At 38.1% G+C, this 14,750-nt stretch overlaps 2 protein-coding genes across 6 annotated transcripts in view; one reads left to right on the top strand and one right to left on the bottom strand.

Annotated features, from left to right (window-relative positions):
• TMEM62 (transmembrane protein 62) overlaps nucleotides 1-8,242 on the bottom strand; it is a 112,286-nt gene extending 104,044 nt beyond the window's left edge. Inside the window, exons 1-3 of one of the 3 annotated variants that reach the window (XM_077127621.1) lie at nucleotides 8,105-8,242; nucleotides 5,570-5,694; nucleotides 4,341-4,411 (exon numbers count right to left, since the gene is read on the bottom strand). The gene's annotated coding sequence lies outside the window, so the exon portion shown is untranslated. The remainder of the gene's footprint in view (nucleotides 1-4,340; nucleotides 4,412-5,569; nucleotides 5,695-8,104) is intronic. The other 2 variants (XM_077127623.1, XM_077127622.1) reach the window with 2 other exon arrangements.
• A 23-nt stretch (nucleotides 8,243-8,265) lies between these two features.
• Nucleotides 8,266-14,750, top strand: part of UBR1 (ubiquitin protein ligase E3 component n-recognin 1) — a 250,865-nt gene continuing 244,380 nt past the window's right edge. For all 3 annotated transcript variants that reach the window (XM_077127596.1, XM_077127594.1, XM_077127593.1), the window contains exon 1: nucleotides 8,266-8,459. In XM_077127596.1, coding sequence (XP_076983711.1) covers nucleotides 8,379-8,459 — 81 coding nt within the window. In that variant the 5' untranslated portion in view covers nucleotides 8,266-8,378. The remainder of the gene's footprint in view (nucleotides 8,460-14,750) is intronic.

The following is a 14,750-nucleotide window of genomic DNA, read 5'->3' as shown; positions in this document are numbered from 1 at the left end:
ACTGGAACACAGCACTACATTTTCAGGCAATTCCCTCCAGCCTCTCCACTACACCTTGAACAACAAGGTGATATCTACTTAATGCGTAAGAATAACCTCCAGGATAACCTCTCGACTCTGTTTGGAATCTCTCAGCCATAACATTTTCAAATTAGAGATACTTTTTCCAAAAAAAAAAAAAAAATCGAACTGTTTGTTTTACATTTTTTGTAAATCTCTCTTTAATATGTAGCTTAATAGAAGACAGCCAGATTCTTGTATCTGCTTCTGCATTCATTCTTTTGGGATATGTTGATTTGGTTGACATATATGAAGAAAATATGGCCTCTCACAGATAAAGCTGGAAAAGGTCAGAATATTCTAATTGCCTTTTGGATAACAGTGAATATTCTTCTTTGGTACTTTGCTAGAACTCTGCAAGTTGTAGTTTCTTAAAAATCAGTTCAATGTAAAATTTGAAACCATATCAATGCACTTTTTATATTTTGTAGCATTAAACTCCATTGGTCTATGTATTAGTTAGGGTTCTCTAGAGAAACAGAATCAACAGGGAATACTCACAAATATAAAATTTATAAAAGTGCCTCACTTGACCACGGGAACGCAGAGTCCAAAATCTGCAGGGCAGGCTGTGAAGCTGACGATTCCAGCGGAGGGTCTGGACCAACTCCACAGGAGAGGCTCACCAACCGAAGCAGGAAGAGAGCCTGTCTCTTCTGAATCCTCCTTAAAAGGCTTTCAGTGTAATGCCCCGATACATCCCAGAGTAATTTGGGCAGAGAATAACAGAGTACATGCAATGTCTTCTTGAGGGACTGGGGAGAAAGAAGGAAATATTCAACTTCCCCATCTGGGAATTCCTGATACTCTCACAGGCAGTGGGGACAACCAAATCAATAGGCTGAGCCCCTGATCTTGGGGCTTGCCCCAATGAAACTTATTCCTGCAAAGGAGAAGATAAGCCTGTTTATAATTATGGTTAAGAATCACACCAGAGAACCTCTTTTGTTGCGCAATGTGGCCTCTCTCTCTCTAAGCTGACAGGGCAAGGGAACCCACTGCCCTTCCCGCCCTATGTGGGACATGACTGTTCTAGTTTGCTAGCTGCTGGAATGCAACACACAAAGACGGATTGGCTTTTAATAAAAGCGGATTTATTTTGTTAGTTCTTCAGAGGGAAAGGCAGCTAAATTTCAACTGAGGTTCTTTCTTAATGTGGGAAGGCACAGGGTGATCTCGGCTGGCCTTCTCTCCAGGCCTCTGGGTTCCAACAACTCTCCCCAGGGTGATTTCTTTCTGCATCTCCAAAGGCCTGGGCTGAGCTGAGAGTGCTGAGATGAGGTATGCTGAGCTGCTTGGGCTGTGCTACGTTGCGCTCTCTCCTTTAAGCACCAGCCAATTAAGTCAAACATCATTCACTGTAGCAGGCATGCCTCCTAGCTGACTGCAAATGTAATCACCAACAGCAACAGATGAGGTTCACGTACCATTGGCTCATGTCCACAGCAACAGAACTAGGTGCCTTCACCTGGCCAAGTCGACCACTGAATCCAACTACCACAATGACTCTCAGGGGTATAAATCTCCCCAGCAACGTGGGACAGAAATCCTAGAATGAGCTGGGCCCCAGCATCAAGGGATTAAGAAAACCTTCTTGACCAAAATGGGGAAGAAAGAAATGAGAAAAAATTTAGTGTCAGTGGCTGAGAGATTTCAAACAGAGTCAAGAGGTTGTCCGGGAGGTTATTCTTATGCTATATAGGTATCCCTTTTCAGTTTATGGTGTATTGGAGTGGCTAGAGTCCCAGTAACCTTGATTCTCAAAGACGACTGTATAACTATATAGTGTTTACAATGTGACTATGTGATTGTGTAAACCTTATGGTTGATATTTCCTTTATCCCCAGTATGGAAAGGTTGAATATTTCCTCCTTTTTCCCCAGTCCTCCAAAGGGACCCTGCAAATACTTCTTTATTCACTGCCCAAATTACTCTGGGATTTATCAGGACATTGCACTAACCTTGAGTAACCAACAAAATCTCTTGCCCTATTCAAGATTCCATGTACATAGGGTGTTCAACTAAACTGACCATACAAATTAAATTAGGTAATGTGTGATTGAAAATAAAAATTTTTCAACAGATAAACATCTCTCCTCTTGGTCTCACAAAGAAGTTGAAGTTTTAAAACATGGATAATATCATCCTTTACCCTGTACTGTGATCTACCTTAGTCCTATTCAGATCAGCTTCCTTCATATCTCTAGTCGAAGTCTGATCCCTTTTACACATTTTTAAACAATTCCTGTATGGGGTTCTATGACTTTCACAGCTTCAGAGCTCTAACTCTGAGTCTCACATGTCATATAAATACCTGAGGTTTCTGGAAACAACCAGGTTAGGTACAAAGAGCTCATTATCTCAGAATTTAGAATTAACAGTTATAATTCTAGAATATATGTGACTGCTATAAGTGCTTACAGTCTAGGGTTGTATGATAGGCCCCAACCTGATAACCCATGCTTGACTTCAGTTCACTGAGTTTTGTTATAATTAGTCTATATAAGTAAGGCATGATAATATTTGTCTTTTTGTTTCTGACATTTCATTCAACATACAGTCCTTAAGGTTCATTCACCTGAACCTTAAGGTCGCATGCCTCACAACTTCATACCTTCTTGCTGCTGCTGAGTAGTATACTATAGTATACACAATAGTTCCCCCTCCCATTCATAGTTTGTTATATTCTTAGTCCACCTTCAACCATTGTGAATGCGGAACACTGTCAACATAAACACGAGGGTGCAAATGTCCATTTGTGTCCCCCTACTCAGTTCCTCCAGATATGTATTGAGCAATAGGTTTCAGGATCACATGGCAACCCCACCCCTAGCGTCCTATGGAACCATTACACTGCCCTCCAAGGGGCTGTACCTTTCAGTTTCCCTACTGACAGCAAGTAAGTACATCTCTTTCTCTGCCTTTTCTCTAAGCACTTGTTTCTCTCTGTTCATTTTTGAATAGTTTTATTGCACATCAAACAATCCAACCTAAGTCAATCCATCGTAATCTAAATGAAGTCATTTCCTTTTCTTCCACAAAGAATCCATACCTCTCCCCACCAGTTAATTTTTTTTAATATTTATAAAAATTCGTGAGTTGCATATTTATGTCTTCTGCCCATTTTTCTAATGGAATAGTCTTCTGTAGGATTTTATTCTTTGGTCTTTCATGTATGTTGCAGACATTTATTCCCGGTTTGCTGATTACCTTTTATTTTTATATTTAACTTTCTCATTTTTATGAAATTACATATTAGTCTTTTAATATTGCCTGACTTTGGTGTATCATGCTCAGAAAAGCCTTCTCCACCCAGTATTACAAAAATATTTACTTACTTTTTCTTAACTGTTTTTCAGTAGTTAGTCTTTAATTTATGGAGAATTTTTTTTAAACATTTTTATTGTAAACAACAAACATACATTCTGGACATGGTTACAATCAATGGCTCACAATATCATCACATAGTTGTGTATTCATCACCAAGATCATTTTTTTTGAACATGTGCATCTCAAGGGGAATTATCTTGATACATGACATGAGCTAAAGATCTGATAATGTTTTCTCAAATAGTTAACCATTTGTTTTTTTTAACCCAATAGAGAGATTACAAGGAATGGATTAAACAGGTATTAGAGATCAAAAAAAAGTAAAAAGGAACCACTAAACTAAAAGAGGTCATAAGTGTGGGAAGCGGCTCCCATTCCTTGAACTGGGGGAACAAAGGGAAGTGGTTATCAAAATCTAGAAGCTTGAAGGAGGGATGAATTTTTAACAGAATTTTTTTTATTAGGGATGTTGTAGTTTCATAGAAAAATCATACAGAAAATACAGAGTTGGCATATACCTCCCCATGTATTATGTGGTACCTTTATTAAAACTGATGAAAGAATACTATAATAATTGTACTATTAACTAAGGTTCATAGTTTGCATTAGGGTTCACTGTGTTTTACAGTTCTGTTTGTTTTTAACCATTCTGACACCATTTAATGAATTGTCCATCATTTATCACTAACTTGAAATACTACATTTTTCATATACGAACTATTTGGACCTGTTATAAGGTAGTAGGATGAAATGGTTAAGAACAAGGATTTAAAAGTCATGTTAACTTGATGCTAATCTCTGCTCTATCACTTGGTAGCTGCATAATTCTAACCAAGTTGTAACTTCTCTTAACCTCAGTTCTCTCATTTGTGGTAAAAAGGAAGTAATACTAATCACTTATAGGACTCTTACGAGGATTAAAGGAGAATGTATAATGTTTAGAACAGTACCTTCATCATATTCAGATGTCAATAAATGGCTGCTATTATTATTTCTTGATTTTCTAGTTGATTTGATTGATCTAGGAATGGGAAAAGACAAATAGAAGGGGATGGGCTAGTACATGAGAACCACAGGAGCAAAGGCATAGATTAAAAGAGAAGCTAACTTCTATAGCAGTTTTTTTCAAAATGTGAGACAATATCCATTATGGGTTATGAAATCAATTAATGCTTTTGATCAGCATTTAAAAAAATATTTGTATTGATAAAATAAAAACACAAATATGCTTAACATACAAACATTCCATTCATGGTGCACAATCGATGGGTCACACTAGCATCACATAGTTGTATATTCATCACTATTATCATTTCTTAGAACATTTGCATCCCTCCATGAAAATAAAAAGAAAAAAAAATCCCTCTCATTGACCACTAGTATTTCCATCTACCCAATATATTTTAACCTTTGTTCCTGCTATTTGTTTATTTTTTTAATCCATATTTTTTACTCATCTGTCCATACCCTAGATAAAGCGACCGTCAGACACTAGGTTTTCACAATTATACAGTCACATTGTGTGTTGGTTGGATTCAGTTGTCAACTTGGCCAGGTGAGCATACCTAGTTCTGCTGCTGTGGACACAAGCCAATGGTACGTGAACCTCATCTGTTGCTAATTAGATCAGCAGTTGGCTAGCAGGCGTGTCTGCTGCAACGAGTGACATTTGACTTAATTGGCTGGTGCTTAAATGAGAGATTGCAATGTAGCACAGCCTAAGCAGCTGGGCATTTCTCATCTCAGCACTTGCAGCTCAGCCCAGGACTTTGGAGATGCAGAAAGTCACCCCGGGAAAAGTTGCTGGAGCTCAGGGGCCTGGAGAGAAGACCAGCAGAGACCATCCTGTGCCTTCCATGTAAGAAAGAACCTCAGTGGAAAGTTAGCTGTCTTTCCTCTGAAGAACCAACAAAATAAATCCCTTTTATTAAAAGTCAATCTGGTATGTTGCATTCTAGCAGCTAGCAAACTACAACACATTGTAAATGTTTTATCTTCATATAATCATCTTCAAAAAACAAGGCTACTGTAACACAGCTCTATAGTTTCAGGTACTTCCCTTTAGCCATTCAATACTCCTTAAACTGAAAAGGCATATCTATATAATGCTTAAGAATAAGCTCCCAGATTATCTTTTTTTATTAATTAAAAAAATTTTTTTAATACAAAAAAACCCCACCATCAAACAAATGCAAACATTCGTAACTTTTGATCATTCCGTTCTACATATATAATCAGTTAATTCACAATATCATCACATAGTTGCATATTCATCGTCATGATCATTTCTTGGAACATCTGCACCTATTCAGAAAAAGAAATAAAGAGAAAACAGAAAAAAATTCATACATACTATACCCCCACCCCTCCCCCTCCCCGATCACCAGCGTTTCACTCTAAATTTATTTTAACATTTGTTCCCCTTATTCTTCATTTTATTCCACGTTTTACTCATCTGTTGATAAGGTAGATAAAAGGAGCATCAGACACAAGGTTTTCACAATCACACAGTCACACTGTGAAAGCTATACCAGATTATCTCTTGACTCTGAAATCTCTCAGTCACTGACACTTAATTTTTCTCATTTCTCTCTTCCTCATTTTGGTCAAGGTTTTCTCAGGATGCTGGGGCCCAGCTCATTCCAGGATTTCTGTCCCACGTTGCTAGAGAGATTTACATCCCTGGGAGTCACGTCCCACGTAGTGTGGGAAGGGCAGCGGGTTCCCTTGCCCTGTTAGCTTAGAGAGAGAGGCCACACCTAAACAACAAGAGTTCTCTGGGGGTGGGCCATGGTGGCTCAGCAGAATTCTCACCTGCTATGCCAGAGACCTGGGTTTGATTCCTGATGCCTGTCCATGTTAAAAAAAAAGCAGTCTTCTGGGTGTGACTTTTAGGCCTAATTTTAAGTAGGCTCAGCCTATCCTTTGCAGGAATAAGTTTTATAGGAATGATCCCCAAGATCGGGGGCTCAGCCTACTGATTAGGTTGTACCCACTGCTTGCGAGAGTATCAGAAATTCTCCAAATGGGGAAGCTGAATCTTTCCCCCTTTCTCCACATTTCCCTAAGGGGACCCTACAAATACTTCTTTATTCATTGTCCAAATCACTCTAGGATTTATTGGGGAATCACACTAACCTGAACAAACCAAAGAAGTCTCCTGCCCTGCTCAAGATTCCCTGTACTTATGGTGCTCAACTAAAGTGAACATACAAGTTAAATTAGGAAATGCCTACCCAAAATGTAAACTTTGCACCAAATAAACATCTCTCCCTTTAGTCTCATAAAAGTCGGCGTTTTAAGTATAGACAATACCCTTTACCCAGTCTTCTGATATACTTTAGTCCTATCTAGACCAGCTTCATTTATAACTCTACTTGATGTCTGATCACTTTTTCAACTTTTTAAACATTTCCTGTATGAGGTACTGCTGACTTTTATAACTACATGGCTCTGACTCCAGTCTCAGGTGTCACATAAATACCCGAAGTTTCTTGGAAAGGCCAAGTTGTATACAAGCAGCTCAGTATCTCAGAATTTAGAATTAACAATTACACCTCCTGAATATATGTGACTGCTGTTAAGAGTTACAATCTAGGACCCTTTACAATAAGCTCCAACCTGATAACCCATGCTCTTGAATTTAGTTTACCGAATTTTTATATTCTAGTTAGTCCACATAATTGAGGCATGATAATATTTTTTTGTTCCTGAGCATTTTGTTTTAGATGCATAAATATATTGGAATAGAAACGGAAATATATTATATTAGGGGTATTAAAATTGATACCGGAAACCTGTTTCACAATATATGTATATAAACTATATTCACACATACGTAATTCTGTATATGTCTATACAGGGATGTACTGAGATGTTAAATTATTTTCTTGTGCTCTTGGGCAAAAAAGCCTGAAAAACACTATTTTAGTGCCCAGCAAGTAGTTTCTTTGAGCAGAATCACAGATACTATGTAGGAAGGTACTACAGATGAAGTGGGATTAAAAATTAGGACAAAATTTTCAAGGTCTTGAATGACAAGATTTCATAAAATCTGCCCCTCCCTTTCTTCCCAGAGTGTTATGAGCTTTATTATTCTCCCCCTTCTTTAAAAACAAAACAAAACAAACAACTTTTAAATTACTCCTTTTGTAAACAATTCAAAACAATACAAATGACGCTAAAGTAGCTTTTGACCACCTTCCTCTAATCCTAATCCTGGCCCTCGGAGGTGTTAATTTATTCTCTCCCCTTTCAGACTTTTTCCTTAGCAAATTTGTCTCGGGGATCTTTTCACTAGATCTACCTCATTGTTTTTAAGAGCAGCATGGGATTCCACAGTATTGATGCACCATAATTTATTTTGTTTTCTCTCTACCAACGAATGACTAGACGTTCTTCAATTTTTAGTTATTTCTCCAACCAACCCCACTGGTGTGTGTGTGCGCGCGGCGGGGGGGGGGGGGGGGGGGAGGGGATTGGAGAAGCTGGGGCCCGAGTTTTTCTGTTCGAATATGCAAGTGCCCACAGGCTAGATTCCTAGAGATGGAATAGACTAAGCTTTCTTTTTCATTTTGTGGCCTCTGAAAACCAATTCAAGTACGTTCAGAGACAAAACATACTCAGACCACAACCCGCCAGAAAGACCGTGACACTTTCACGCTTAGCCCTTGAAAAATTTCTTCCTTTATATAATGGACGCTGAATTTATTACCTCGTAGATGCATTAGTTCCCAGAACCGAAAGCAGACACACAACCAAACAGCCTTACAAACAGCACGACTAAGAAATTAAGGGAAGTAAATCTTGCCGTTACTGGTCCTGACGCTTGCTTCCGGAAAGCAGTCCGGAAGTTGCTCCCTGGTTCTGCGTCAAAACTGACTTCAAGGGCTGTCGTAAAAGTGTCGCCCATACTCTCTTCGACCCGCTACAGGTTTCGGCTTGTCTCTGGCCGAGGGTCGGGAACTGAGGGTTCAGTTTCCCTCAAGATGACGGATGAGGAGGCCGGAGGTGCGGAGAGGATGGAAGTCAGCACCGAGTTGCCAGAAACCCCTCAACGACTGGCATCTGTAAGTCCTTGTAGGCAAATTCCTTTTGTCCCCCCAGACTCTCCCTATGGCGCCCAGAAGGCTGTGGGGCTTCACCCATAATGGCGACTCTGGGAGGGGGCGTCGTATGGATTGATCTTGAAGGAAACCACCGAATAAAAAGTTAGATATAACCCATATTCCTGCCGGCTAAGCCTGCAAAATATAATGACTATCATTTATTATTCGTGACGAACTCAAGCATATATCTATCCTGAATAGAAAGAACTGGTGATGTATTATATGATTTGGTGTGGGGGCTTTGGTGGGGCTGGAGGAAGAGCCATTTTCCTACAGACGCAGTGCTAACCCCTCTTGAGACCAGAACCCAGGACGCAGCACCTGGTGTTATATCGCATACCTGGCTGGGTGTAACTTAATTGTGGCAGGGAATGCTGCCACTGTCAACTGATGTCCAAGATTTTGTTGGAATTATGGTCCTTCATTCTAGCTTCTTGAGAATCCTAGGCTTAATCCTCAGTGGAGAAACCCGTCCTCTTTCGCTGCATTTTAAAGGTGAAGAAGGTACGTTTCAAGTCAGAACAATTACATTAGTTCATATCGGAATCTGTACTTTGTGTGTTGAAGAATGGGAAGGCAGAGATAGTGAGCAATTTGAGTCAACAGTCTGGCTACAGGGAAGTAGCTGAATGAAGAGGATAAGGCGGGAGGGAGCATTGTTATAGAATATTCTGAATTCGCCCTTTATCTCGTGGGGAGATTCGTAGGAAATATTCAAACATTGATTACCGCATGATATTAAGATATCAGTGTGTCTTTGTTGCTGCAGTTAGAAAACAGTGGGATATACATCTCTTTCTGAAGTTTCTTGGTTTGTAATTTTAATAAAGACATTCTTGAAGTATTTTAAACCTTGCAGACATTTGAGCGTGCTTTTCTGAGAGAACAGAGTCAGCTACAGAAATGAGTCAAGCCCAGGGACTGGGGAGACTGACTTGGTGCTAGTAACCAGCCAGGGAGAGACTTGGAATAAGGGACTGGCCATTGAGTAGAACAGTGCTGTACAATTATTCTCTACCCCAAATAGCCTCATTACTGGTAGTGAAGGAGGAAGCATCTATTTGAAATAAGGCATGAGAAGATAGGAAAAGTTTAGAAATGGCTAAAACATCTGATCTTAATGGTAGCTTATGGTTCTTATATCTTAAAAGGGTTAATCTGTTTTCTGTTTTTTTTTCTTTTTTAAATTTAATTTATTTTGTTAATTTATTTATCAAACCAAAACAACATACAAACATACAGATATTCTTAACATATAGACATTCTGTGTATGGTGTACAATCAGTGGCTCACAATATCATCACATTGTAGTATATTCATCACCATGATCATTTTTAGAACATTTGCGTCACTCCAGAAAAAGGAATGAAAAGAAAAAGAAAAAACTCACACATACCATACCCCTTACCCTTCCCTCTCATTGACCACTAGTATTTCCATCTTTCATCTTACAACAGATTTTAACCTTTGTTCCCCCTGTTTTCTTCTATACCCCTTACCACTCCCTTTCATTGTTCACTAATATTTCAACCTACTCACTTTATTTTAACATTTTCCCCCTATTATCTATTTATTTTTAATCCATATTTTTTACTCATCTGTCAGTATCATAGATAAAAGGAGCATCAGACACAAAGTTTTCACAATCACATAGTCATATTACGAAAGCTATGTCATTATGCATTCATCTTCAAGAAACATGGCTACTGGAACACAGCTCTACAGTTTAAGGCACTGAAACTCTAGCCTCTCTAATATACCTTAAACTAGCCTCTCTAATACATCTTAAACTAAAAAGGGGATATCATAAAATGCATAAGAATAACCTTCAGGATAACCTCTTGACTCTGATATCTGTCAGCCACTGACACTTTATTTGGTCTCATTTCTCTCTTCCCCCTTTCGGTCAAGAAGGTTTTCTCAATCTCTTGATGCTGAGTCCCAGCTCATTCTAGGATTGCTGTCTCGTGTTGCCAGGGAGGTTTACACCCCTGGGGGTCATGTCCCATGTAGAGAGGGGGAGGGCAGTGAGTTTGCTTGTCGTGTTGGTTGAGAGAGAGAGAGGCCACATCTGAGCAACAAAGAGGTTCTCTGGGGGTGATTCTTAGGCCTAATTTTAAGTTGGCTTAGTGTATCTTTTACTGGGATAAGTTTCATATGAACAAACCCCAAGATTGGAGGCTCAGCCTCTTAGTTTGGTTTCCCCACTGCTTGCGAAAATATCAGGAATTCTCCAAATGGGGAAGTTGAATTTTCCCCCTTCCTTACCATTCCCCCAAGGGGACTTTGCAAATACTTTTTTATTCACTGTTCAGATCACTCTGGGATTTTTTTTGGCATCACTCTGGACAAACCTACAAAATCTCATGCCCTATTGAAGGTTCCATGTACTTAATGGTGTTCAATTAAACTGTCCATATAAGTTATATTAGGAAATACACTAATCAAAATATAAATTTTATACCAAATAAACATTTTTGCTTTAGTCTCACACAGAAGTTGAAGTTCTAAAATATGGATAACCATCTATTTTCAACACCCTGCGATATTGACATTCCTTTATTCTTTCTCATGCAAAAACATTTTTTAATTTGTACAGTAGTCACAATCATTGTATGCTCTAGGCATTCCTAGATTATACCATTTCAGTCTTTCATCTGTCTTTCTGTCTGGTTTCGGTAAATCTGTATTCTGTGGTCAGAAGTGTTATGGTAGTTTTGTATTGCCCAAAATGACTACTGTTTATTTAAAGCTTTGCAATATTAATTCCTTCCAGGTGTTGCAGTAAAATTTCATCAGTCTGGGTTTGCATTAATTTGGAATTGGAGATGGTACAGGAAATGAGCTAGAATTTATGTGGCACATTCTTTACTTAAAGAAATATTAGATTTTTGGGGGCAAGACTTTGGTTTTTTTTTTTTGCGTGGGCAGGCACCAGGAATCGAACCCTGGTCTCCTGCATGACAGGTGAGAACTCTGCCTGCTGAACCACTGTGGCCTGCCCAAGGCTTTGGGTTTTGAACAGTAGATGTTTAAAAAAAAATGTAATATAGCCTCAGGGAACTCAGGGTCTAATGACAAATATAAGACAAGTGCTTAAAGAATTTTGATACAAAGTAGGGTGATACTAAGTGAGTGAGGACCTGTGGGTGAGGACCTGTGACTCTTAAGCCTTCACGCCTACTTTTTTTTTGGCTTGTATTTATCTACTTAAGGGACCTTAGGATCATTCTACTTTTCTTTTTAAAGGTACTGTCATCAGTTTTAATCTGGCAATGGAGTAAGATAGTGGCTTCCCATTAACTTCTTCCTTGCTGTTAAGCAAATTGTTCTTTTCTATGTGAATCCTTTTAATTTTAAATCACCATTGGGAGAGAGGAAAAAACAAAAATAACAAATAAAAGGCAGTTACAGAGGTTTAAGAAATCTTTCTAAGTCCATTAGAACCTTGTCCTGGATTATGGTTTTCAGTTTCCTTAAATCAAACTACTTTCTTAGACCCCAGGTCGTTTTTCTCCCATGGAGTAAGCACAAAGGCTCACACATTCCTAACATACTAGTGTGAAATAACAGGTATGAAATCCTGGACATTTATAAAAGTACCTGGGGAACTGATTCTGTCCATCTGGCATGGCATCTAAGGATCTGCATTTTTACAAGCACTCCCAGATGATTCTTGATCTGTACCCTATCTAATAGATGGGCTCCTCTTATCATCCTTTCAGAATGTCCTGTTTATGTCCTCCATAGAACTTAACACAATGTATAATTACTGTATTCTCTTTTTCTGTTTCATTGTTTAATGTCTGTCTCCCTCATCAGAATGTAAGTTCCACGAAGGCAAGGATAATGTCTAATCTTGAAACCCTGGTATGTGCTTCATATAGCAGACACTTATGTATTCTTAAATGGATTAGTAACAGGATCAACATCAATTTATTTTAGCAGAATTAACAGTTTTTGGGGAAGGGAGTTGTGGATGCAGGAAAGAAGAAAGGAAATGGAAGAGCATCTTTGGGTAATGGCTCACCTTGAAGTACAGGCTGAACAGGGGGGTAAGCAAAGCCAAACAGGAATTCTGGGAAATGGGTGGGGCTTGAGGGATTAAGGCCCTTTAAGTGGAAGGACTGAACATTATGGTCAGAATTTAGAGTTAGAGAACATGAAGGCACATCACGTTTTTGTGATGGTAAAGCCAGTTTAGGTACACCTGTTATGTTCCCATAGCACCTTTTCCATAATCCTATTGTAGCATATCATAGGCTGTACTCTACATCACCTGTTTATATCTGTCTGTCTTTCTAGACTGTAAACTCCTTGAGAACATGAGCTATTTCTTGTCCATAGCTGTATCGTCAGTACCTAGCACATAGCTTCAAAATTTATATTAAATGCATGAATGAGTGAATGAGGAGACACTTTGGGTAGCTGAGGTGGAGTGGGGTGGAGGTAATAGCAACTGAGGAGGTTAAGAGACAATGTGGCTAAGAAGTTTAAAATAGAATAGGGAGAATTAAAAAAAAATTTTGTAATTGAGGTATACTTTACATGCAAGAAAATGCACTATGTAAAGTGTTCAGTTGATGAGTTTTGACAAAGTATATGTCGGTATAATACCACCAAATCTGGATATGGAGCATTTCTATTACCCCTAAAAGTTTTCTGATGCCCGAATGGGAGAATTTTTTTTTTTTTTAAGTTTGATGTTATCTCTGTATAATTATCTTTATGAAAATCAAGGGAAAAGTATCCACAATTTCGTATGTGAAGGGAATCTTTAAAAGATAACATAATCTTTGATACATTAAGATATTGTACTCTAGAGGAAGGAGTGAGAAGTTGTATGCTATTTTCACTGGAGATAATTTTCCTTAAAACTTTGAATCTGTATTGTTTTAGTCCAGACCATACCTTTCTGTAATAAGGACACACTTAGCGTGAGAAAACTAGGATGAAAACCAAGGACTAAAGAATTAGTCCTAACTGAAGTGCTTTGCCACCTTAATGTAACAGGGCCTTGGTTGTTATTTTTAGTCATTGGCTTGTAATTTCTATTTTGGACAACCAGGGAAAACTTTGGTTTTCAGTACTCTGCTCTATAGAGTTAGATATTAACTTAAGTTCTAAATCTCCAGATCAAAGTGACAGATTCAATCTCACTATCTGCAAGAGGTTAGGGAAGGAACGGTAACTTAATGTAGGTAAGCTGTTGTGGAAATTTAGTTGTTATGTTTGATAACAAACTTTATCCTGCAAAGAGTTTGTGGGCACTTACTTCCCTAAGTGCCTGCTTACTACCCAGGAATGACATAGGCCCTGTCTAAAATGGAGTCTACTATTAATCACTTGAATATAATTCTCCTTCTGGCAGTTTGCTTAATGCCACTCTTCAGTGTATTTGACTTGTTTGGAGAAGTTAGGCTTTGATCATTTAATGCATCTTTATGGGCTACCTTTTAAAATGCCTTTGAACTTTTTGTTTTTTATGGGTAAACTAGAAATGACTTTAGCTACAGGAGTAAAAGTCTATTAATTGATTCATGTTTAAAAATATATACACATACTCTGCCATGTAATCATTAAAGAATTTTAGTTGATTTGCAAATATATATTCATGCAGCAGAAAGAGAATGTGAGACGTGTACCTCAGAGTTTAGGAAAGTAGACTTCAAGAAAGGCTTAGAAAATCAGGGCATAAACTATATCAGAGATAAAAGGGAAGAGAATGAATTAAAAAGTCAGTGGCTTTCAAAAACTAAATTCTGACAGTCTACTTCCATATTATTTCAGTAGCGAAGACAAAAAAGGGAACTTGTTGGTCATAGAGTTCTATATTTGACCTGGCTTATTTTATCGATGTCATGAAGACATAGAAGACTTACTTATTATGTTTATAGACAACACAGGCTGACAGGGAGAACAGCACATTATAGGACTAAAATTAAAAATATCTCTGTAGGTTGAATATTGCATCAAAACTAGCAAGGTGAAACTTAAATGATGAAAATAAAGCCTTATACCTATGTTCATTTTTTTTTAAAATTTATTGAATGTACCAACATACAGACACAAACATTCTTACCATGTGATCATTCCATTCTACATATATAATCAGTAATTCACAGTATCATCACATAGGTGTATGTTCATTATCATGATCATTTCTTAGAACATTTGCATCAATTCAGAAAAAGAAATAGAAAGAAAACAGAAAAAAATTCATACATACCATACCCTTACCGCTCCCTTTCA

The sequence above is a fragment of the Tamandua tetradactyla genome, chromosome 14 (assembly GCF_023851605.1).
Source record: "Tamandua tetradactyla isolate mTamTet1 chromosome 14, mTamTet1.pri, whole genome shotgun sequence".
Taxonomy (NCBI): domain Eukaryota; kingdom Metazoa; phylum Chordata; class Mammalia; order Pilosa; family Myrmecophagidae; genus Tamandua; species Tamandua tetradactyla.
Note: the sequence above shows the minus strand (reverse complement) of the source record. Positions and strands in the feature narration are given on the sequence as shown.